At 46.1% G+C, this 26,279-nt stretch overlaps 1 protein-coding gene across 2 annotated transcripts in view; it reads right to left on the reverse strand.

The window, feature by feature from the left end:
• The window catches only part of CDK5RAP2 (CDK5 regulatory subunit associated protein 2), a 170,626-nt gene that overhangs the window by 66,536 nt on the left and 77,811 nt on the right, over positions 1-26,279 (reverse strand). The window contains exons 15-20 of one of the 2 annotated variants that reach the window (XM_081065527.1): positions 19,610-19,707; positions 13,288-13,418; positions 11,679-11,788; positions 9,410-9,538; positions 4,638-4,733; positions 2,092-2,279 (exon numbers count right to left, since the gene is read on the reverse strand). In XM_081065527.1, coding sequence (XP_080921653.1) covers positions 2,092-2,279; positions 4,638-4,733; positions 9,410-9,538; positions 11,679-11,788; positions 13,288-13,418; positions 19,610-19,707 — 752 coding nt within the window. Of the gene's footprint in view, positions 1-2,091; positions 2,280-4,637; positions 4,734-9,409; positions 9,539-11,678; positions 11,792-13,287; positions 13,419-19,609; positions 19,708-26,279 lie in introns of both variants that reach the window. The other variant, XM_081065526.1, reaches the window with a different exon arrangement.

Genomic DNA, 26,279 nt, shown 5'->3' on the forward strand with positions numbered 1-26,279 from the left:
GATTTAAGCAGTGATATCACCAAAACCCCACCTAACATTAACCGACCTGGATCTATACTTATGCCCATAATTTCACTTCCTCCTCCCAAGATGCCTATGGGTTAGATTAAGTATCATCACCCCCACGCTACAGATGAGGAAATCAATATGTGGAGTTACGCCACAGGTCTAAGTGGTACAGCTGGACTGGAGTACAGGTTTGTCTGACTCCAAAACTGTTTTTTCCAGTGTATCCAAACCACCTACCTCCTGGAAGGAATCCCCAGACAGAAGACTGGTCTTTCCCTGACCAGTCAGAATACTGGTTAGCCCAAGGACTCTTTTAAAAAGACTCCTCCAGGAAAGTCTCCAATGGCTCTACCATTCAGTAGCTAAGGGAATGTCAGGTCCCCAAATGTCACCTCCCACGCCTGCGAAAAGATCACCCATGGCAGCATCGCTACAAAGCTTATGTGAGGGTAACATGACATCAGGCATTTTACTAAAAGTGCCACCAGCCTGGGCCCTGGCATAGGGCGTGTGTGCCAAAAGCAGGTGCAGACCCCGGCTGGGACTTCAGAAGGGCCCCGGGAGCCAAGACTCCTCTGACATGGAATTCAATGGTGTACCGTGAAAGCCAGCTATGCAGAGAAGATCAGGGCAGCAGATTGGGGCGAGTGTAAGAAAACCTTTTCTAATACTAGAACAGGCTCCAAACGGCCTGGAAACTTATGGGACCCACAGGGAACAGGTAGCTGAACCACAAATGTCACAAGCTTGCTTGCAGTGTGCTGGCCTGCAGGGTGCTTTCTTTAAGAAATGTAACTAGGTCTAAATTTTTAAAAAATCAAGAGACTTAGAATACAATGTTTGGGCTTCCATCGAAAGGATGGAAGCTCTGAGCTCAGCTGTTTGCATGACAACAATCAAGTCGGGGTGAGACGCTCCCTCCCACCCACTAGAAGGGAACACACATACCCAATTCACCCCACTCCCACCACAGCCCATTGGACTTCCCGGCTCACACCACCCAGGTGTGTTCCTAGGTGGCCCTCAGAGAGAGAGAGAGAGATGCATCTTTTAATTCTGATATAACATGTGGGACCCTGATGTTGAGGAAATCCTCCATTTCTATGGTCAACTAACTCCCCACGATAATAAACCAGAATAGCCATGGCCTGGAAGATTCATGCTAGAAAAATGTTAGGCAGATGTCAGGGAATGGGGAAGGGGGCACCTGCCTGAGCTCACAAAAACAGAACACTTCAATCCTGTCTTTTAGCTAAAGAAATGTCTACGCAGGTTAGTCCACCAACGATACAAGAAACAGTGGGGCTCCTGGCTCTTGTCAGGAGTCATGGTTAGTAGTTACGGCTCCATTACTCTATCTGTGCTGGAGGAGAACTGAAAACGTTCACTGAACACAAACCACAGGCCAGCCATTTTCCTTACATGCTACTTTTCCTCTTTTTTCTTACTCCTTACAGCAACCCTAAGGCGTGGTCAGAGAAGGTGACGCAGTGCGAGATGAAGACAAAGCTCTTTCGGGCTCCAAAGCCCAAGCAACTGTCATGACGGACTGGAACAAATGGGAAAGGGGGGAAATTGGCTCCGAAAAGATTAGTTTCAAAAACACAAATGTACCGAATGTTTCTCCGCTGTTGTTTTAAGGAAAACACCCTGCAGTATCTCCTCACGTAGGAAGGACTCCCAGCAGACATAATGAGGGGAGAATTTTTGTTGAAGCTCATCATAAAACAGCACAGTCACAACTACACTGGTGGTTTTTAAGCTGCTGTAGAAACTGGAAGAGATTTCGGTAGGGCTGATTCCTCTCACTGACAAGACAGACAAGCCCTCTCTGGGGCTCCCAAGGATGATTCTAGAGGAAAGCTTTCTCTCTCCTTGCATAAGGCTTTGCTGAAGTCCCCTCACAGCCACTCGCGTGCAGTCTAATTACTTAATGGCATGACTGGCTAGATCCCTTCCAAGTCATCTCAGGTGCTCTCTCAGGTAAATAATATAGCACCACCACCTAAATCCATTCAGCAGAATGACAGTTCGTTCTCACCTCACACTGGAAACAAAGCAAAGCCAGGGCCCCACATCTACCTGGATTCCAGTAACAACATGGCCTTCTCGTTGAAGAAAGGGGTAAGCAGGTTCAGGAGCTCGCCTTCTTCTAGATTCTGGTCTCCAGGGCAGCCAGCATTGTGGGCTCCATCGGAGTCTAAAATACTGGAATCTGTGTGCCTTAAGTATCCATTTTTGCAGCCTCCTTTGGAAGAGTCCTCCACAATCTGCAAATCAAAGTATTTGGTCAAATAATGGCCTGGAGAGGAAGGAGAGGAAGGAGACCTTCCTGAATTTAAAGGGGAAGGAGAGGAAGGAGGCACATGGCAGAGAGGGAACGAATGGAAACAGTGAATGAGTGAGTGCAAGTCAGCCAGAGAGAACAGGAAGGTGGGAGAGGGAAGAGGGACTCAGGCAGCCAGGTCCACACACACTCTGTGGCAGGGAGATGCTCTGGCAAGTGCCCAAAGATGCTTCCATCACTTCTCCTCACCCTCGGCTTCTTCCGCTGTAAGATGGGAACAGTACTGCCACTTCCCAAGGCGCAGATGAGCACACAATGAGCTGACTCACTGAGTGCATGACACAGTATCGTACCCGCTATCGCGTGTTCCCCCACCCCACGGCCCACTCCTTGGATGCTCTGCCTGGGGCACAGAACCCATGCCATTAGCAATGCTTCGGACCTTGGTATAGACTTCTGCAATGTACCCTCCCCATTATATAACGGAAAGGCGACTTGCTCTTTACAGATACATCCGAATTAATGTAACTTTGATTTGTCTCATTAGGAAGGTGGAAAGTTCCTCATTCCCACGGAGATGTTATTTATGGATCACTCAGTGACCCCTTCTCGGGTCACTGAGGGTCCTGGGAGTGATACCAAGGATGCACCTAGTTAAAGCCCGTGCTGGGCATGTCCTGAGGTGCTGCAATTAGCATTCTTTCTCCTCCTTTCCAAAGCTGTAAATTTCTTCTACCAGCCTATAAATAACTCCCCTTGACTTCATTACTGCTGGTGAGATACACACTAGCCATCACACCCCTCTCTCAACACTTGTAAAATGATTAAGTTTTTAAATGGAAGACAAGACCCACACAAAAGAGCTGTTATTTATAGGGTCTTGTTTGCCACCAATCTAGTTATTAAATCCATCTAAATAAGCAACCTCCCAAGAAAGAAAAGTGTAGAATGTAACAATAAAAACAGCAATTGCTATCATTTACTGAACATTTTGTACATACCTTTCTATTTAAATATCAGAAGAATGCTCACAAGAAGTACTATTATCTTCATTGATGGAGAAACTCAGGCTTTGGAGTTAAGCAAGGGTTAACTAAGCAAGGTCACAGGGAAAGTGACCAAGACTCAGAATCAGATCTGATTCCAAAGCCCTCGCCTAAACTGCTGTGCTCTCCATAATATCTACAATTTCATGATTTCCTACTCATGACCCCATGAACTTGAACACCTTGGAGGCCATAATCTGCAGCCTCCTCTCCCACCACAGCCGTCTTTAGGGTCCCTGCAACCTTAGAGAGTGTTTGCTCCCAATGTTCAGTATCACTGTGACTAGAGGAACATTCTACGTGCACAGAGTCAAATTCTCATCCATGCCCAGGTGACAGTAAGCTGGGTTCCAGATCAAGAGATTACAGAAGGCCCTCAGAAGGGGAGTTTGGTTCTATCAGGGGCTCCTTAACTGGAATCAAATGCTCTGGGAGTTCACAGCAGTGTAGAGACCAGGGTCCTTGTCCCAGCTCTGTCACTGACTTCCTCTGTGTGTGTCCTGGAAAACCCAGCTCCCTGCATAGGCCTGCGTCTCCATTGCATACAACGAGTGGGTTGGGTCACATCTCTAACGATCTGTCCAGGTCCAACATCCGAATGCCCATCATCCTCCTGTCGGGGCAGAGCCAGGAGTGCAGTTTCCAGGCTATCACCCTCACGTGGAAAGGTGCTGGCTCGGGTAGTAAATGGCCATCAACTGTGATTGGATGGCCATCAGCTGTGGCTAGTTGGCCGTCAGCTGTAACCAGTGAGCCACTGGCCACTAATATAACTGCCGTGGCTACGCTAGCAGATGATGGTGGCTGAGCTAGCAAGCGCGGATTGCAATTAGCACGGCGGACTGCAGTTAGCAAGGGATCAGTTGGTTGGTTGGCAGAGAGAAGTGGACGATGGGTTGTGGATCGTGTGGATCCTACTTCGTGTGTCTCACCCAGCCGCCAGCGAGACTGTAGTGGTGTGACTCCCCTACCTATGGCTCCGTGGGTGTTCTGTTTTGGCCTCACCATGTCCTGCGTTCTTATGTGGGGGGCGGGAGCTGAGACCCCGCATGACACTCCTATAACAGCCCTGTTTTTATTTGCACCTATATGTTTGCTGTTTCATGACTGGCTCTACCACCCAGTTTGTAACTTCTCAGAAGGAAGAGAACTTATCTCTTTGCTGTCCACAGGCACACAGCTGGCACTCGATACAGGCAGAATGAACAGAAGCCCACTGGAGTCATTCCAGACTAGACACCTGGATTGGGCACAGAGAGGGGCGATGGAATAAGAATTAATTGCCGTGTTCCTACCTTGTCACTCTGCTCCAAATGCTGGTCACTCAGGAAATTATTCTCGTCATCCTCTCCAATCTTGGTTGTGTCCTCGACTTCTTTGCTAGCCGGAAGCTACATGGTGCATGGAATGGTGTGAAAATGCAACCCAAAAAAGGGTGCCGCATGAATATGCATGAATAAGTCAGTGATGACTTTTTTTTTTAATGCAAAGCAAAAAACAAACCAAAAAGAGGCAGAAACAAATGCCAAAGCCATGAAATAAAAATTAACCAAAGTTAGAGTTGCTAGTTCTGGCAAATTACATTCAGCTGCCTGGGATCAGGCATAATTTAAGGACCAATTCCCCAAGAAATAACGAGAGCAATTTCCCCCTGCCCTCGCATGGCCTTCCCTGAGCTGCTGTAAATTGAATATGCTGTCTGTTGTGCCGCTGCCATTCCTGCCATCGCTAAATTCACTCTCAGATTATATAAAAGTAACAAGATTTTGGAAAATAGCTATTGATGGAATTGAAAATATCAAATAGCAAGAAAGCAGTAAATGAAATTTATGGTGTGTCTGATTTATGCATCACTCCTCCTACTTAGCACAGGGCATAAACCTCTGTTTGGACTGTCACACGTCTGAGATGGACGGTCCAGCAACACTGCCATTTTGCTGGTAAAAGGTCCTCATTGCTAATAAGTTGGGTATCAGGCTTGCCTGACGATACCTTTATGATTTTGAAAAGGAAGGACAGTTATTTATACAAAGTGCATAAATCCCTAATGCTTTAAAGATGTGTAAATGCCAAAGGTTTGCCATTCTACGAATGGACAGTACAGAGTTCTCAAGAGGGCCAGATCTCAGTTCTCTGGAAGAGTGAAAATTCTAGTCATGGGACAGCTGGGTTAACCACATAGAAACTGAGAGGAAAAGTGGCCACACCCAGGGAGAACATCAGTCAGAGTTGTGTCAAAAATTATCCCAAACCGCATCTTCCCAAAGTGTCAAAACCACACACTAAGTGCTGAGTCACTCTGCTGTACAGAGGAACGATGTCTAGGGATCTAGCGCCATAGTTTTTTCTATAAATTCCTACATTTAGTCAATGAGCCCCATAATTCTCCCAGCCCAATTGAAATCTGTCTTGTCTTCCTTTTAGAGAAAATCCTTGTTTTGAAAGAAGAAAAATAAAAGAGCCAAGTGACTTCAGGAAGTCATCTTATAGAAAACGTCCCAGGAGTAAACATTCCACCCAACTACATCCAAATCTGCAATCAGGATCACACAGAACCGATGACCACAAACCAGATCCTACTGTGCTAACAGATGAAGCGCTACACAGACCAGACAGGCGTGAGTTTACTTATGAAGGCACAAAAGTTTCTACCTATGGGTGAGGAACCTCTCCCGCTATTGGCTTCTTCCCTCATTATTAACGTATTCTCAAGTGATACAGATCACCTAGGACGATTAAACTTGGTAGTGAGAGTACAAAGTGTTAAACTGCTATAGAAAAAACACCGACAATTTCTTGTAAAACTAGTAACCACATGACCCAGGAATTCTACTCCTAGGTCTCATCAAGAGTAGTGGAAACATGTCTACGTAAAGATTTGTACAGGAATGTTCATATCAGCTTTTATCATAATACCCCAAAACTAGAAATAATCCAAATGCCCATTAATAGCAGAATGAATGAACAAATTAATATATTCAAACAATGCAATGCTACTTAGCAATAAAAAAGAACACACTGCTGACTCATGTAACAAAATGGATAAATCTCAGAAAACATTACGCTGAGTGAAAAAGCGTTACACAAAAGGAAACATACTTTATCATTCCACTTATGTGAAGCTCAAGTATAGGCAAAACTAATCCATGGTAGAATAAAATGAGAAGAGCGGCCAGGGCTGAGGGTGGGAACTATCAAGAAGGGACGTGACCTTCATAGGGGTTTGGGTTACACATGCACATACATTTGTAAAACTTAGCAAAAGCAGACTTACAATTGCATTCCACTGTATGTAAACTGAACCTTAAAAGAAAATATAACTATGAACATATTACGGTTAAAGATAAGCATGTTGAAGTGTTTAGAGGGAAGTGTACTGATGTGTATCCATTACAATTTATCCAAAAGACGGAGTAATGATGAACAGGTGGGAAAAGTTAATAGTAGAATCTAAGTGGTGAGAGTACCCTGACGATAGTCTGCTCAAGTCACTCCTGTACGAGTAGGTCAATTCCCAACCACATTTTTCTATAATACATAAATTAATAACTAGTAAAAAAATATATAAGAAAAGAGGGGCAACCTCATTAGAGATTTTTTTAAATGTACTTTAAAATAGAAGAATGCCTGTTCTCGGTCTTTTGTTGGTTGCTTCTGAAGTGAACTGCCCACAAGCAGGAAACAGCAGTGTTGGAGCCGTGGGAGGGGCTCCACACCACAGTGGCCATTTTGAAGCTAAACGTGACCAACCATCAGCAAGGGCTCCTACTATCTATACTCTGTCAAATTAAAAGTTTCATTTATGAAAACAAATGAGAGGCCTATTTTATACCCAACCTCTATCTGTACTTTTGACCTAGTAATTATACATCTGGGAATACAATCTAAGGGAAAAAAAATTCTAACCCCAGAATAACATTTGAGTCCAAAGACAACGATCAGGTCCTTTAAAATAGTGAATCACTGGAACCAACCTACATGTCCAACAATTAGGGAAACAGTTCGTTAAATCTCAGTACATTCATAAAATGGAAAAAGATCCTATAACGTAACAGCAACTGGGAAAAAAAAGAAACAAAACTGTATATATGTATTGTGGGCATGCACACGTTCATATACGCAAATACAGAAGGAAAGAGACCAAAATGTTAGTCAACTGTGTTTTAAAATGACAGGATTAGCGGTAATTTCTCTATTCTCTATTTCCCAAGTGTTAGGTAATGCTGCGGGTTAATTAAAAATCAGAGAAAAAAATACCGAGTTTTAAAAACACGGAATGTTTGTTTCCTTTTCTGATTTACAGAGTCCTGAGAGTAGGAATGGGACCCAGCCCCCACTCTGCAGGCCCTGCTGCACAGAAAAGGGTGTTTGCTTCTGCCTGGTTTCTCATCAGAGGAGAACCACACTCTCCCAAGGACAGTGGCCCTCCCTCTCTGCCACCCCACCCTCACCTCTAACAACCTCTTCTCCCTCAGCTCAAGATTACTGTGGGAACATCATCCTTCCCAGCCTGCCCATCCTGTCCCATTCCGGGGGAAGATGGGGGGCTGTGCTACAAAGGACAAGGCTATCCATAGGGAACAGCAAATTGAAATGCAACCTGACAAATGACTCAATCTGAATCGGCTGGTATGAAGATCTCGGAGTGGGAAGAGGAAAGAGCCTCTATTCTCCTAAGGACGTAATGGGACATTTAACAGATTTTGTTTCAAAGGGCAAATGAACAAACAAACTCGCCATTTACAACCCAGATGAAGTAGGTGAAGAATGAGCTGCTTATTAAAAAGGCTGCCTTGGAGAAAACAAACCAAGAGACTTGTTTCTCCCTAAATGGACTGCAGATATTCTTGGTTTTCAAAATTATCTGGAGCCCTAGAGGCTAAGATCAATAATAGTCGTCTCTCAAAGACAGCAGATGGCCAGAGCGCAGCATAAATACCTTTGAGCATTTCTCACTTTGAAGGTGGGAGGAGACAGCTTAAGGCTGACAAATCTTTCCCCAGAAATGTTGTGGCAACAAGACCTCCATTTATTTACCTGGCATGCCAGGCTGAGTTCAAGATAACTCTAATCAAGAAGGTTCCAGAGGACCCCAGCACAAAAAGGCCCTACTATGTTTCATGGCGAGAACAGTTCTGGTCTTCTGAAAAAGGTAAACAGGTGCAGGCAGCAAGGCTCTTCCTCTGGGAGAGTTAGGCCAAGTCAGAAGCTAAAGGGAGGAAACGAAAAACTCTTCACTGTCACACTTTCAGGGTTCTCCTAATGTGCAGCATGTGCCAAGAACCAAGAAAATTGGAGACAACACATGGCAGAGATGAGCAGAGACCCAGACGTCATCAGAGGGAACAAGCTTCCCTCATCTTTCCCTGGGCAGAACCAACAGAACGGGCTTCTCGCCCCCAGTACACAAGCCCAGTGATCCACACACTCTTTAGTGTCCAGGGCCGTGAGTTAACCTTTCGTGGCCCTGCAAACTTTCCACTCCGCCAGCAGAAAATCCCCCCAGCCAGGAACCTGGCTGACGGGACTGTTTCCTGCCTGTCCGGTCCTCTGGACATGGCAGAGTGCAGGGGCTCCCGGGTATGTGTGGGGAGGACCAACACACATCCCGTCAAACCCAGAAGTCCAAGTGCCATGAGAGCGAGAAGATGCACAAAATTCCGGGGACTCGTACAGAAGGTAAATGAAAGATGTGTTACTTGTTTGATTTTCAATATTAATAAATTCATTAATGCTGCACCTCCACTACCCAAATTATCCGGCTGACCTGGCGATTCTCCAGGTCCCTCCGAGACCACGCCCATCATCCGGATGTGTGTCTGCAGCACAGACCAGGGCCGGACTTGGAGTCAAAAGCATCACAACATACCAAACGCGTCCGTGTACACATGAGCCCAACTTGAGACAGCCTGCAGACAGACCTGCTGACCCCATAGGGCCCTCAAAACCCAGCCACAGCAAAGGGAATTTCAAGAGAGACGCCCTGGCACAAATGCAGTCTTGAGAAATGTGGGGGGCTGACATTTTTTTTGGAATTAGCACTTGGTAACAAGAATGTTTCTTTTACCTCTGTTTGTTGTACTGTCTCAAGTCTGTCATCCCCCTGGAAACCCATGCAGGAGAGATCAAAAATGGTTTTCTTCAGATGCTGGTTGTCCGTATACAGTTCCTTCACTAGGTGTATAAGGTCACTGACCTAGGAGATAAGAGCAGAGAAAGGACTGGATACCCATAAGCAGAGTTCAGATTCCCCGGGCCACGCCGCTGGGCATAGATCTTCCTATGAGCAGACCTCTCGGCATCACAGTTGTGGAGAGTCAGGCGGCCTGATTCTAGTCTTCAGGCTACGCGAGGTACAATGGAGAAAAACACTAGCATGCCTGTATTCTCATCCCAGGGCCACCACTGCAAGGCAAAGAGATTCTGGGTAAGCTCCCTAATGTGAGCCTCCACATGCTCATCTGTGGAATGGGTGCCTGGGAGACTGAACATGGTCATGGTCATAGAGCACTACAGTCTTCGGTACAGTCTAACGCCAGCTCCTACTCTCTCTGTCTTGTTCGAGACCCTCGGGAGGAAAGTCCCAAAGACCAAAGCTTCTGAGACTGTGTCCGAGCCTTATTTTACACCTTCGCTACACACCTACCTAGCAATGTCAATGATAATAACAATCTTCAATCACAAAGCAACTTACAGCTACTAAAATACTCCCACAAGCTTTAGTCAATCATTCCTTACAAAAACTGAGGAGGTGGGAAGGCTGGCATGACTCTCCCCATTTTACAATGAAGAACCCGAGACACAAAGAGTCCCAGGTCCCACAGCTGGGGGTGTCTGGAGAATTAAATGACATACGAGTATAACGGCTGCCAAAGTGCCTAGTCATGTCGGAAGGGCAGCTGCTTCCACAGAGGCAGAGCCAGGCCTGGAGCTGAGATCTTGGGACTCGCAGCCTAGCGCCCTTCCCTAATGCACAGGTCTTGCCAGGCCAGGTGCAGAAGCAATTGAGCAGACACCCCCTTCGTTCCCTGCAGCCTTCAAATCCCAATGGCCAGTAATTTTCCAAAGACTTCTTAATGGGGTAGTGATTAGCCTCTTAAATAAAGTGGGAAATCCCATCCTGACTGCACGTAGCAGATGTCCACTGCACCAAAACATGAACACAAATTGGACCCAAATCGCAAGGTAATAGTGGGAAGAAGAAAACATTTTGATTCTATAAACACAAAGTGCCAAGCAAGTGAACTATAGCTGGTCCCTAATATAGCCGTAGTAAGTACTAGAAGCAGCTATTATCGTCCCCATTTCCTTGATCTTCAAAAATTCATAAATCCCTCAATGCTAATTGCTTTACTCCTCTCAAAATACTGAAATTTTTAGAGTTCTCCTTTCTATTTCTTTCTTTGGTACCTTACACCTGCTATTTTTCTCTTTCTCAGCTGAGAACGCCCTCTGCCCAGACAAACTCCTATTCATCCTTCAAAACCCACTTCAGGCCTCACTTCTGTTGAGAAGTTTCTTCTGATCAAGGGAGCACTCTCCAAACCCCAAGTCACCCTGTCCTTCTCTGCTGCCTCTGTACCTTGTACAGCCTGCTCGGATTACAGCAGCCCTTGCACTCCACACTGCAATTCCTCATTTGTGTGTCTGTCCACTCTATCAGAAGGTGAATTATTCCAAGACCGAAACTGAAATCTGTCACATGGATATGATAATTTTACAATAAAACACAGTCTCGTCTGAGGTCACGCTTCCTATTCTTATCAATTGCTCTCAGAACCTTGAAATACTAAACCACTCTAACCAGACCAACAATCAACAGACTAAAAAACCTGTCCAGTTTTAAAAAAGATTTATTGATCAAACCTGGACCTTTATTCTTTCGAAAAGCATCTATTAACTCCCACTATGTGTGCCAGGTACTGGGAAATCAGAAATAAATAGGACGTGATCACCAACTTGAAGATGTTCACAGCCTAGCAGAGGACGTAGACAAACAGCCAGATAATTACAGATCTGCCTGAGAAGGAAATCAATGTGATTTGGGACAAGCAAAGAGGCAAATGACCCGAGGAAAAGGTGGCTAACTCTACATGGAAGGATTAGAGAGCATTTTCTGGAGAAGATCGAGCCAGGGCCGAGTCCTCAAGCCTGAGAATGAGCGTATCAGAGAGACGGGGAGGGCACTCCAGGTAACGTGTGCAGAAGGAGTAAAGACAGGCAGGGAGCACAAGGAAGAAAGGAGAGGAAAGGGGCTTTCGGAATCTTACACCTCTGATCAGGAACCCAACAGACAACAAATAACCAACAAAGCACTGAAACTTAGAGGCCAGTACCTTTTTCTTAAGTTCTTCTTGAGAAAAATGCTCCACTTGAAATCGATTGTGGTCTTCAAGACAAATACTCAGATAAGACGTTTGATCGCTATAAAATGAAAATGGTTCTTCTGCTAAAAAAAAAATAAATAAATAAAATAAAAAGAGGGGAGGTAGAAAAAGAACATCAGAAATGGATCCTTCCAAGACCAATCCCAGCGTAATCCATCTCAGGCAGTTTGAGTTGGGTGGGGGTGGGGGTAGGTGCTGGAGGGGCGTGTAAGTACACACAGGGAGTTCAACCTTTAGGACACAAATAATTTCCCTTCTGTCTCTACAGGCTGCTATCTCAAAGTATGGTTTTATCATGGGTCGTATCAGCTTTCACTGCAGCCAATTCTGAATTCTAATTTGCATATCAAGCGTTGTGCCTGGAGACCATTCTGAGTGGCAAAGCGAATGGTGATTTCAGTTTAAACGAGAGAGCGACTATTTACGTGAGCATACAGGGAAATCAGACGCGACCCGCAAGGGTACAACTCAAGGGAAATAAGTGCCTGATGGTTTTTTACGGCCCCAGAGTCCTCCATGGTAGTGAGCAGACCAAGTGCAGAAACCGCCTGCTCGATCCAAGATAAGAGAATCTGGTCGCCTACGTAAGGGTCCATTTCCTCTGCCACACAGGTCAGAGCGGGAAGGCGCAGAGGAGGGCCAGGCTATTGCCTGAATGAAGTATAGCCTCCAACGTCTCATTTAACACACATGGCTATGAGCTGATATACCTAATATACTAGACAGAGCCATACTTCAAAAGGAGATGCCCCAGCTCACATCTGGGTAAATCACTCCCCACCCTCTACCCCTGGGTCTCAGTTGCTTCTTCTGTAAAAGGAAGTCAATACCGACCCAACCTGATGGGGTGACTGTCAGGCTCGGGGATGAGAAGCCAAGTGCTTGGCGCTACGCCCTGGACATAGCAGGTGCTCCACAAATGCCAACCCTACCATTGCTAGTACCAATTTTCACCAGACGTGCCAGGCACCAGGCTAGATATACAGAAAGGGAGAAGATTCCAGCCCAGGCCCCAAGGGGCTCAGGTTCTAAGAAGGGAGTGAGCCAAACAGTACTGCGATGGCAACAGCAAAGAACCACAGGCGCCTCATCTCGCAGCCCTGCCTAAGTGAGCCCACGTGTGGTCACGACAATGCCAAAAGCAACGTTTCAACATGAGACAGCAATCTCACCCCCACGCGTCTGCAGTCAGGGCTCTCTGCATGGGGTGCTGGGACAGGCAGGGCGGGCGTTTCCCAGGGAAAGGGAACTGCAAAGTTCCAAGGTTGCCTGAAGCTGGAAGTGTCAAAGGATACACACCATAGCAGAGGCACCAGCAAAGCAACCCTGTGGCAGAGCCTCCGTAGAATGAATACAGTCTGCTGGGCCTTCGACGAGGAAGGCCGAAGCCAGGCGGATAAGACCGGGAGAGCCACATTAACAGTCACCACAACACAGGAGCCCCAGATGACCCTGGGGGTGCCTCTTCTCCTCCTGGAGTTGGAGGCCTCTCCTTACGTTTAGCCAAGGCCCTCCACGTGGAAAAACCAAAGGGAAACACATACAAGAGGGTGTGTACCTTCCCGCCTCCGAACTTCGCTGATTTGTTCTTCCAGCGTCTTCTGCAAATTCCGGTACGAAAGCACATCGTGCTCAAGCTGCTTCCGCAGGGCAAAAATGTTGTTTAACTCAGCCTGCAGGTCGTTGACACTTGGTAAAACAAGACACCAGCAATTTTAAAACAGACCTGTTTGTGCTTTAAGATGCAAAACCCAGCAAGCCTTCCTTTGACTTTCATGTCATTTGTGGGGTTTTTTTCTGGTTATAAAAGCAAACACATCTTCGCAGCCATAAAGAAAAAAGAAATCTTACCATTTGCAACAACATGGATGGATCTAGAGAACATTATGTTAAGTGAAATAAGTCAGAAAGAGAAAGACAAGTACCATATGATCTCACTTATATGCAGAATCTAAAGAAAAGAATAAGTGAATGAACGAATCAGAAACAGTTTTGGGGACAAAGAGGAAAAACTGAGGGTTGTTAGATGGGCGGGGGGGGGTGGGGATAAGGGGAAAGGTGATGGGATTAGAAAACAGTCGGTAACCACAAAATGGCCTCAGGGTTTTTGAAAAATAATTTGGGGAACATAATCAATAACGTTGTAAAGATTTTGTAGGGTATCTGATGGACACGTGTCCCATTTGGGAGACCACCTCAGGGAAGATGTAGATGCCTGATCACTGCACTGTACACCTGAAGCTGAACAATAATGAATGCCAACTATAATTTTGTATATATAATGTGATGGCTCGGTGCGATGTCGGAGGGATAGTGGATGGGGGGATGGGGGGTCCACAGTATGAGGGATATAAATGATGAACGTCTAAGTATTACCTTGTCTTCTGCAACTGAAACTAATAAAAATAAATAAATAGCAAACATATCTTTATTATAGAAAATGTAAAATATAAAAGTATAAAGAAAACAAAAATTACCACGACCCCCTACCAATGAACACATGGCAAACTGTATTTCCTCCCAATCTTTTTCCCTGAATATGTTTCACAAGGTTGAAATCACACTGGACATACAATGTAAGTTGTGCATTCCTCCCTTAAATACTTCCCTACATTTTTGGAAATTATTTGCAAACATCTTTTTTATGACTGTATATTATTCAGAGGTAAGCGTCCCACCATTTACTTTAACTCGCGCCCTATTAGTGGACATCTGGGTCATTTTCAAGTTTTTGCTACAGATGTAACTAGGTAAAAATAGTTTAAATCGACAGGATGTTTGGAAAAATGCCTTCTGAGGGCTTGGATTTGGAGGGGTGGCTCTCAGAGCTTGGGGATCGCCTGGCATCTGGGCTTCACTGGAGGGGACAAGAGAGAACGCCTGCTGTAACTCCAGAAAGAGCAGACACTGGGGTGAAGGTGAGTCACAGAAAGGAAGAGAAAAAAGAAAGAAGAGTGAGCCGATAAAAGGAGGGAGAGAGGGACCAATTCAGGGGCCAAACGGACTTCACTGTGATGGGTTAGCCATGTGCAGAAATCCACAGCAGAATAGATTTTTATTTTGGGGGGGTGTCAAGTTTCATAGAGGAGTCCCTGTAATACAGTGCTGAGCTGCACAGAGAGCATCCCAGAATTCAGGGGAGGCCAAGAAAATGCACCCCTCCCAGAATCTGCATTGAACTCAGGGAGGACAGTCCACCAAAATTGCTCCAATGACAGAAACGCCCTGTATTTGCTGATACACAGCCAATCGCTAAACATGCCTGCTGAGCATGAACTGTCCGCCAGCTGCGCTTCTCTAAATGTACATGTGAACAGTCACATGGCTGGTGGCTACTAACTGGGCCATGCAGATCCAGAAGGGCCCTGGACTCCTTACGACGTGTATGGGGCACGAGTCTGAACCCCCTACACCCAGCTCTCAGAGGAACGGAGACCCCAGCCGACATCTGAATAACACAAACAATGGTCCACTGAACTCTGTGTCTAAAGCCTTATTTCACACTCAGGTTAGTGTCTTAAGACAAATTCCTTGCAGGTCAAAGGAAGGAATATTTTTCGAGACTACCACAACACACTAACAAATCAGATAGCCTCCTTTTCTAGACACCAAGAAATACATAACACCCTGTCCAGCGTCTGACCTGTGGTTCCCTAAGAGGGTTCGCCAACACCTGGATACTGTCCATATAAAATTTATGAAGATGTGGCTTTTTCTAGAGAGTCTATCCACTTTCAACAGATTTTCCAAAAGGAGTCCATAGCCCCAAAATAGATAGGAGCTATTGCTCTAACTACCAGGGGTACCAAAAAAATGTGTACACATTTTTGGAGATGTTATCTATGTGTTACCTTTCGAAGTTGAATTGAATTATGGTAGCAATGAATTGAACTGTGGTAGCAATTGAATTATGGTAGTATGACGTCCGCTCAAAAGATGGCGTTAACCAAATGAATGCTCGCGTCACCATGCAACAGGCAGGACAGTCAAAGAAAATGGAGGAAGCACATTGTCATTAGAGAAGCGCAAGACCATTTTGAAGTGGTATTTGAAATTCAAGAACGTTGTGGAAGTACAACAATGGAGGCATGAGTATGCACCAGAACCTCCAACTTAACACCCTTTGACTTCTACCTATGGGGGACCTTAAAGGACATGGTGTACCCTAAAAAACCAGTTACACTGGCGGTACTTCAGGAAGAAATTGAAACAGCATGCACAGTGCTATTAGTGGACACTTTGTCAGCATTTCTCAAGCAGTCGTTTGCCGTAATCAGAAGTGTCTGGACGCTGATAGTAACCACTCTGAGCACCTCTTGTCATTGCAGAAGTCAAATGTGACTTGTATTCATCTTTTGTTATCGGTATATATTGAGTAACACAATTTTAATACAGATTTTTCCTTTTTTAAAAATGTGTATACATTTTTTGGCACCCTCTATATATGCTACAGATTCAAGCCCCACTTCTCCTTCAGAAATTTCTTTCAGCTCCAGCCACGGGACTGCACACATAAATCAACATATAGCAGAAGGAAAATAAACCATTATGTCTAATCTTCTATGCTCGCTGCTCTGACGATGGCTCATTGTGGAGCAGTCTTCTTGCCAGGGATGGGGCCCTCCTAGCAACGTGTACCTGCTTCCATTGCAGAACAATCATAGCGAGCAATGTGGAAGGCTGATGGAAAACCTTACAGAGGTGTCACAGCACAGCACTTGCGTGGATGCAGTCGTGTTGCAGAGACATGTAACCGGGGAAGAAAAAGAGATTGTTGTAGCGAAGCTCCTGTGATTAGGGCTGGGAAAGCTAACTGCTTCACTCCCTCCTCCCTTTTCTGACAGGGTAAAAAGGACACAGCTGCTGCGCCTGTGTCTGTCATTTATGTTTCCCCAACTCCAGAATCTTTTTCAAGGTGTGAGGAGTTGGTGGAACAAAAGGTGCTTCACTCAGAAAGAAGCGAGAGCTCCATGCATTCTGCTTTCGGGAATGTAGTGGGGGAGGAGGCAGAAGTGGGGAGACAGAGAGGCCCAAGCTCCAAACGGCACTCCCCACCCAGGAGCTCGACGGCCCCAGCCAGTCAGTGGCCCGCCAGAGTCCTGCTGTCCTTCCCTGGAAAGTGGGGTAATACCCACCATTCCTTCGAGACTATGTTGAGGATTAAATGAACTGTCGTATGGGAGTTGCCCAGCGCCTCACACGTACGACATGCTCAATACCCATCACTTCTGCCTTCCGTATATCCTGACAAGTCCCAAACAAAAACTAATATTCGTGAGCCAAAATTTCTGACTCTCATGAGTTACAATAGTGATTCTCATCTGGCGACGGTGTTGCCGCCCAGGGGACATGTGGCAATATCTGGAGACACGGCCACAACTGGGGCAGGGAAGGGCGCTCGTGGCGTGCAGTGGTGAAAAGCCAGGGATGCTGCTAACCATCCTAGGACGCACAGGACAGCCCCTCCCAACAAAAAGTTATCCAGCCCCAAACCCCAACAGCGCCGAGGGTGAGGAACCCTGAGTCGCAGGGAACTGCAAGGAGTACTAGTTCTCAGGATGAGCGACGTCTCAGTAATGGCCTCGGTCTGGGCGGGGGCCAGGGAGATGCGAGCGCTGGTGAGTCCCAGCTGTAGGAGCTCGGACGACACCCTAACATCTCCGAGAGGATTTCCACTTCTGTGAGATGGGACAAAGGCACCAACTTCTACGTGTTGCTCTAAGGAATAAGCTAGTAAAGGGGACAGGACCAGGCACACAGGTGCCCATGACTAGTTTCCTTCCTGACCTCCCTTTCCCATTTGAATGACAAGTACTTCCTATGGTATGTCTCCAGAGTCAGCCACTGTACTGCCAGTTGCCAGAGAGTGAGAAATGCCAGAGTTACCAAAAGGGGCTCCTCTTGCCTCAGCGCATAGGTCTGCCCTCTGGGTATGGCAAGGACTGAGGATTCAAAAGCCCCCTAGAGCCGTGCGTATGCGTGCTGGGGTATGGAGACATACGGAAGCTTTTCATGTTGTATTCTTAATGTGTCACCATTCACTGAGCACTTATTATGCGCCAGGCAGTATTAGGACTTCACACATTGTCATCTCGTTTCAAAACAGCCCTACAAGGCAGGTAGGTGGGCAGGCAGGTAAGTAGGGAGGTAGGCCAGCCCATCTCAACTGTGCAAACACACCCTGAGGCTCAGGGTGAAACAAGACTTACCCCAGAACTCAGAGCTGCTGAGAGGCAGAGCTGGGGTCTGGACCCTCAACGGATTTTGACTGAAGATGAAGCATCTTGTCAGTCACAGCCCTGACCTGCCTCAGTCCCATCTCACATTTTTATACATTAAGGAAGAGCCTATGAAACTCAGCACCCACGATGCTAGGGGGACTTGCTAGCAACATATCCACCCACACGACCTCGCAGTGCCCAGAATCGAATCTGGCTCCCAGCCAGGGAAACTGCACAATTAAACTCACGTTGCCCATTCCCCCTTAGAGTTTCCCAGCATTGCTCAACCCCTTCCCCAAGTGAAAATGACTCGTAGCTAAGGGTTCTGGAAAATGCTCCCTTTCAGAGAGGGATGCCTACTCAGAATTTCATTAGCATGTTTCCATTTTCCCTAAACTCATTTCAGATTTAAAAATCTGAAAATTATCCTGTAACTTAAAAAATTGGGAGGGGAGGCAGATAGGGGAGGTATTTACCCACTGAACATTTCCCAAGTGCCGACTCCATAGCGGCCCCAGGAAATGGAGGCGAACACGACAGAATCCCCGCCCTGAGGGAGCTCCCGGTCCCGAGGAGGAGGCAGGTCACAGAGACAAGTACACAAAGGTGCTAAGGGCAGTTGTGAGGGCAGAAAAACAGAGGGGGCAACTTCCGGGGGATTTGCGTGGGCCTCCTGACAAGGATAAATCTCAAGATGAAATCTCAAGGACTAGTGGGAGACAAAGCAGGGTGTGGGGACCCAGGTGAAGGCAGGGGCAGGAGAGCACACGGGGGGGAAGCACAAGGCTAGAGTGAAGGGCCTAAGGGCAGGAGTGATGAACGGTGAGTTTGTGTAACTTTTTATTATGGAAACTTTTAGTCACATATGAAAGAAGACAAACTGTGATGCAATGAGCCCTTCCCCCATCTGCTCACATCCCAGCCCCAACAACCAAGGAGCCATGACCAATCATGTTCCACGGTATCCCTGTCCACTTCCTCTGCTTCTGCACTGTTTTGAAATGAACCCCAGACACCACTCCGTTCCCCTATAACTATCCCAGTGTGTAAGAGAGATGATTTCTTAATGTGAGAAATCACTGAGGCCCACCCTGTGTTTACAGACAGGCAAACGGAGGCCCACCGCAGGCCACATGTCTGTGGACACAGAGCTAAGGCCAGACAAGACCACAAGCCTGTAATCGACTCCACGCCGCCTCACAGGCACCGATTTATATCAGCAATTCTGTAAAGACAAAGTCACTCCAAGACACAGAGACTTGTTTTGAGTCCCGGGGTCTGTCCCTCACCACCTTTGGTCAAGTCACTTAACGTCTCTTACGGAAAACAGGAATAACATTAACACTTCTCTCACACGACAATTGTGAGGGTCATCTGAGACGATACACAGGACTTTCTAAATCTATGACTAGTATAAAAATCTGAGAGATTATATTTTTACTCTAAGTTTGTTGCCAAAAGTCAGACAATTCTTGATAGAAAATGGGTATATGAGATTTAAATAAGGCAATCACCATCTAAGTACCGTAAGCTTCCTAAGCAAACTGGTAGGGCTTTGCTTCCTCCGAGACACGAGCACTTATTCAAAATGTGTGTGTGTGTGTGTGTGTGTGTGTGTTCACACTCACATGCATGTGATACACAAACAGGAAGCCTTACCTGTCTGAGTCCTGCAGAGATTTTACCAGGTGGCTATAGATGTCCCGCTCTTTCTTTAAGACCTGAATCAGCTCTTCATAGTCTAACTGTTGCTTTTCCTGAAAATGACAATGGGCATCTGACATTAAGGGAAGAATTTTGAAAGAGCACGTCCTTACGTTATGCAAACATATGTGGACAGTTCTGGTTTCTAAATCCAAATGTTGATCTCCTGTGCCAGGCTCTGGCTCAGGCCACAGTCAGGGCGCGCCACCTGCAGGAGGAGCGGGGAATGACTGTCCATCACCTCAGAAAGCTGAGAGCTGTGTGCTGCTTCCAACACTAAACAGCTGCAATGAAAGAATCATCATAGGTGTCCTATTCGTCCACCGTGAAACAGCAACCCCTCAGAGCTGCTGGTCACCGTTTTTACAACACCACGAAGACTGTCTTTCCACACTTCTTCTTGCTCCAAAGATAAGAAATTCAGAAACCAAAACCTGACAAGTATTAGGGACAAGGGACTTTATATCAAAGTATAAGTGAGTCACACTTTACAGGCATCCCAGAGTGATAATGAAGAGATCTGAGGTGGTCTCTGCCACATAGTAATGACTAAGTGACCTAGGTAACTAGCTTAACAAACCTCTATGAGGTTTAGTCTCCTCATTTATGAAATGGGGATGTGATTTTGTGAATCAACATTCAAAAATGTGAACTTGTTTTTAAAAGTTCAAATTTCGGCTCTGCCAACTTACCAGTTCTGGGATCTCAGGAAGTTACTTAATGAAGACTTGGTATTCCTACCAGTAAAATGATGGACAATATCCACCACCTCATGGAGGTATAGAGCAGATAAAAGTTAAATTGTGTACTCTAAGGAAACAGGGATCCCAAGAGAAATGGCCAATGCCAGTATTGGGGAAGAAAATCAAGGACAGTAACAAGATCTGTCTTTAGCATTTTGTTGTGCCAGAAAATAAGGGATTGCTTAAATAATGACGGAGTGTGTTGTCAGAAGGACAGAGGAGCCAGTTGGAAAAGGCCAAATCTGGAACAATTTGAGCCTGCAAAATAAATAATGATACTTACAGATTATAACCTAGCAAATAAAATAGTCCATTGTGACATGAATAAATGTATAAATAAGAAGAAGAGGGGGCTTTTCTTTATGGTAGAACAACAACTAATAAATGTAGAAGGAATGATGGAATTAGAAAAACTACCACTCGCCAACCACCATAAGAAAAAATTCAGCCAAGAAACATAAAAGGATGCTAAAACCAGTGGGTGCAAGTTTGAAGATCAGGGTATTTACATAAGATTCACCCCCCAAAAAAAATTTATTACAAAGGATAAAAGATTAGCTATATAGTTGAGACGCCTGGCAAACATCACCTTCATAAAGTTATCAAGGTCAGCATGGCCAAAATGGGACAAGCCTGAATCACATGCTGTTGGGTGGGACGCGATGAGAAGACTGGTCACTCCTGTGATACTCCTACCCAAGGCGTCCAGCCTGAGGCCAATCACCAAGAAACCCCAACTTAGGGACATTCTACAGGACACTTCAAAGCGATCGAGGCCATGCAAGTCAAGGAAAGACGGAGAACTGCTCCGGATGGGAGACTTAAGAATCGAGACAAACGCAGTGTGTGACCCTGAACTGGATCCTTGTGCGACAACGGGATTCACAGGACAACTTGTGAAACACGAATGAGTGTGAGGACCGGAAGGCAGTGAAGCGACCCTGCAAACTCCTTTGTGGTGGCTGCGCTGTTACACAGCAGGGGGTCCCCGCCTAAAGGAAACAAGCCCTAACGTGTTCCAAGGTGACAGGGCTTCACGTGGGCAACTCACTCTCAGATGGCTCGGCAAAAGTAAACTCCTTCACTCTTATAACTAGCCATATATTTGAAATCGTTTCAAAATAAGATGTTAAAATAAATAAAGTTAATGTGTGCAGAACAGCTAGCCCAGCCTAGATGCTCTCAATACTGGGAGGGGACACACGGGCGCAATGGCGGGACGGGAGCTGCAAGCAGCCCTTGAATTTCACACCGACTTACACTTTCTCCTGAAGTTAACACACTACCCAGGACAGGGATTCCGAACCTGATTAAAATTCAGGAGCTGCGTGAATACAAACAGCGGGGAAAAGCCACATCTTTACTTTCACTAACCCCTAAGTTTAGCACTGCCTTCAATTATGAACTGACGGAACCCTGTTATTGCTACAAACCACAGCAGTCGTCCTGTTTCCCTGTGACTGTCATCAAAAGAAATGGAGACTTTGTATATGTTGCGGTATCTCAAAATATGTCCTATCACGGCTTCAAAACTACAGCAGTCACTGCGCTCGCCACTCGCTCTTGTTACTTACGCATTCAGAAAGCAGCACCATTTTTAGCATACATTTTAATATTTTGATAACCGATTTCAAAATGATTGGTTTCCTTTACAATCTTGTGCATTTAAGTATTTTTCTAGGGAAGAGGCCTTTCGCTTCAGCTTACTGCCAAAGGGATGCAGACGGCAAAAAATGGTTCCGAAGCCCTGACCTGAGAGAATACTGCTATGCTTCCAGCCCTGAACACTACAAGGCAGCAGCACCACCTGCCAATTAAAGGTGTAAAGGCTAAACCACCAGCTTGGTCGTGAGCAGTGAGGCACCATGACTGCTCGAAATGCCAGGCCCTTTTGTAAATCCTGCCACGTGTCACTGGCACAGGGAGCTCCCACATGTCTTATGCGCAAAGCAACAGTGTCACGTGGGGCTGTCTCAGCTCCCACCTGCACACGCCATGTGTGCATGTGAACAGAGGGTCCCAGAGATGCGACTGGGGAAAAATTCAATAGGATACCAGGACCAAGAAGCCACAGAGTCCACAGCATGTCAGCCTGTGCTGAGCGCCTGCCGGGCATTTTCTCCTTTGATTTAATCCCCACAACAACCCAATGAGCTCAGATGTGACCACTCTGCCCATTCTGGTGAGGAGGGAACCGTGGCACAGAGGGTCAGTAGTGTGCCCAAGGCCAGGGCAGCCAGGCGCCCAATGCACCTGCCAAGGCCCCATAATGGATACAAAGCACTGGGGGCTTGAGAAGGGTAATGTCAGTGCTGTTGCTACATAAAAGCCAGCCAACAGTGACAAAGAAAATAAGGAAACTTACTGCTTCTTGAGCACCCACCTACCTTTTGAGGCAGTGATGATTAAGAGGGTGTGACCTTATTAACTATGTGACCTTGACAAGTTAGTCAGCCTCTCTGTGCTTCAATATCCTCACCTATAAAAGGAGGAAATAATTCTACGTATCTCACTGCGATGTTAAAGAGATTAAATGAGTTCATCTATACAAAGTTCTCAGAATAACACCTCACATAGAGTAAATACTTGATAAACACCAGCCATAACTACTATTCCTATGCTCCCGTGCTATGCTAGGTACTTGACTTAAATCATCTCTAATCACAACCCGGGCAGATATATTAATCTTCCCGTGTTTTTGATGAATAAACTGATTCTCTGAGAGGAGCGGTAACTTGTTCAGCTAACAACTGGCAGTCAGAATTTGTGCTTAGGTATGTAACTTCAAAGCCAACCAAGAAGGGCAAGGATAAAAGACAGATAAAAATGGAGTTCTGGTGGACGGAGTGCACTCCAGGTGCGGAAATGTGTGCCCGGGAAACAACACCAACCCTGGGGACCCTGTATCTTAACTGGGTCATGCGGGCAGGGCTTTCAGCCCTAGAGGACCACCCACTGTGGTGCCCAGGCCTGGCTTCCTGGCTCAGCGCCCTCTCCTCTTCTTTGTAAAGGCAGCTGTTCCAAACCTTCACCAGTTTCTCAGGTCACTGCTCTCCTCAGCCCCACCCTCCACCTGCCAGCTGACCACAGCTGCACTTGCTTTCCTCCTGCCCTTCCATCTCCGTGGAACTGGGAAACCCCTCCATCTGAACGCCGGGGGAAACTCCTCACTCCTCTTCAGAGACCGCATCCATCAGTCACTCCTCTCTACAGACAGACTCCAGACACCTTACAGGATCTGCTCAGGCCAAATCCTCACCAGGAAGCCTTCCCTGACAGAGAGATGCCCTCTTCTGGTTCCCTCACCCCAGAGGCCAAGGGCATAGCAACCTCACCTGTTCACAGGTCTGGGGGCTCCTTGCGGGCAGCAGTGTACAGGACCCAGCACAGTACCTGGCGCAGATCAAACACTGCCATAAATACTTGCTGACCTGATGATGAAATAGGTAAGACAGGGACACAGGGACTGATAGGAATCTTAAGAGCAGAGATTCCTGTGGATATTCTGCATAATGGACGTCGGAGTGAGTCAACGTCTTCCTAGAAGCAAATTGCTCACCCATGTTAAATAAATGAACTCTTCGGAGCCATTTGGGTCACATTTCATCAATCACCTATTCCCCTGCGTTGAATCATGCCCCATTAGAATGAAGTCATTTGGCTCCCTCAGCAGAGCTGACAAACAAGTGGATCTCCTCGGCATAGAGGCAGAGGGCCAGGCTGCCCGGAGCAGAGGAAGGAATAGCACCTCTGAGCAGGAACAATCCACGCCCCACCCCCCACCCTCCAGACCTCTCCCTTCACCCTCCACCCAGCTCCTCCAAACAAGAAACAACCCAGACGGGAGGTCACTCAGGTCACAGAAAACTTGAGATCGCCACACATCTACTGTGCGTCCGACTCTGCAGTTATTCTCCACAGCTGGAGAACGATGACCCACCCAGCTCACCACCATTCCCCTGCTTCACCTGAGAACAGTCCCTGAAATACAGGGCTGAGTCCTTGGAAGACCCCTCTCTCCTCTGTGAGCTAACCCCTGGGTCCACACTAACCCAGTACGATTCTCTCCAGAGATTCAGAAATTTAAATGGAGACACGAGAAGTCTGGGAGTCGGTGGGTGAATCAGGTCAAAGACAAGTCTACGTCTGCTATCCACGGAGCTGCTCCAATGTCACTCGCAGCATACTATATGTCACATACTGTATAGGTGACAGCCCCAGTATGTTCCCGATGAATATTCCCTTCTATTGTTGTTTTTCTCAAACTACTCAATGCTGGATTCTATAGCTTGCAACCCAAAGAACCTTAACTAACACACTTACCTTATTTCTAATCCTCTCAGGAAATAGGCATGTGATTCCCCATCAGACAGATTAGGAAGGAGGGTGAGTTTCAGGGAGACTAAGTGACTTGCACAAGGCCACGGAGCTAGCAAGTAGCAGAACTGGCATTCCCATACAACGACACCGCATTTCCTGCTCCACCACCGTGTCCTTGTTGATTTGAAGGAAACGCGTGTGATGCGCTGACCACAATCTGAGAGGCAGCAGGCATGGAAAGAGAAACCTTAATGGCTCACTTCTTGGTAATCAGGGCAATTTAGTGGCCTTCTCGATAGACGGTGTCTATTTCAGAAGTGATGTCACAGCTCTGCAACAAAGACTTTTCTTTTCACACGCAGGAAATTCAGCAGCGATGTCCCAACCATGTCAACAGCCAAGCTATAAATCTCTGGCTGCAGCAAGGTAAATATGGTCCATGTGTTTTCCTCTCTGTTCTTCAATTCCCTGATCACCCAGCATTAATTCTCAGGCTCACACCACGGTGAGAAGGACAACAGACTGCCCGGTGTCAATGGACAGACACATCATCACAGCCTCAAGTTCTGCACACAAATGGTCAGAGGATCAAGCCTAAGTCAACACCAAATGGCCAAAAGCCCAGCAGAGGGAATCCATGGTTTCCACAAGAGACAACTATAATCTGAAAAGTGTACCTTCCTGGGGTGGGGTTGGGGGAGGGAGGTGGAGAGGACAGCAGGCTGCAACAATTGGGATTTCTTAAACTGACACCTAGAAATTTACAAGTCCTAAATGATAATTTTACAATTCTTTATCCACAATTTGCAATCAGTCTTACAGAACAGAATTAAAACCTTTACTAAAATACTCAGGTATTTTGCACAGTAATTTAAACATCCTCAGGATCTAAATATAATTGAAATGCCCGTGAAATGAGTTTTATACTTGCGGTAATATGAAAGTACTACAAACATTACGTAAAAAATTAAAAACGAAGTGGTACAGGTGATCAAACTAATGAGGTTAAATTTTAAAATACTCAGCCTGTTCAATAAATTTATAAACATTCTGTTCAACATTGAGATACTTTTTACATGAATAAAACATGATTCAAAATAGCAAAGCTAACTAAATGCATTCAAATAAGTGAAGATCTGTCCATCTAAAACTCTGATGGGCTGCTATCTTGTTTCAAAACAGACTACTGTGCCTTATTACAAATTAGTGTACATCTTAACACCCAACTAAAATTGGTCAAAGTGAAACAACTATATGTAAGTTAAAAACACAAAATATCAGCCCTGTGAGATTTAGTTATCGGGTTTGTCCAAGGTCACTCAGGTAGTGACAGAGCCAAGAGAGGCATCCAGGCCTCCTGACTTCTGGCCAGGGCTCCCCCAGGGCTCCACTAGTTTATACTGACACTCTTATTCCAGCAATACAGAAAAATGCTCGTCCACAAATGGTCGGAGTTAAGAAAGAGCTTCCACTGTTCCGCCAAGGATGCCCTCTGGACCAGTGCAATGGTACTGGTACTAAAACACTGAACTATTTCCACACCAGCTGTAAAATAACTGATC

This window comes from Rhinolophus hipposideros (genome assembly GCF_964194185.1).
Source record: "Rhinolophus hipposideros genome assembly, chromosome: 11".
In the NCBI taxonomy this organism is placed as follows: Eukaryota; Metazoa; Chordata; class Mammalia; order Chiroptera; family Rhinolophidae; genus Rhinolophus; species Rhinolophus hipposideros.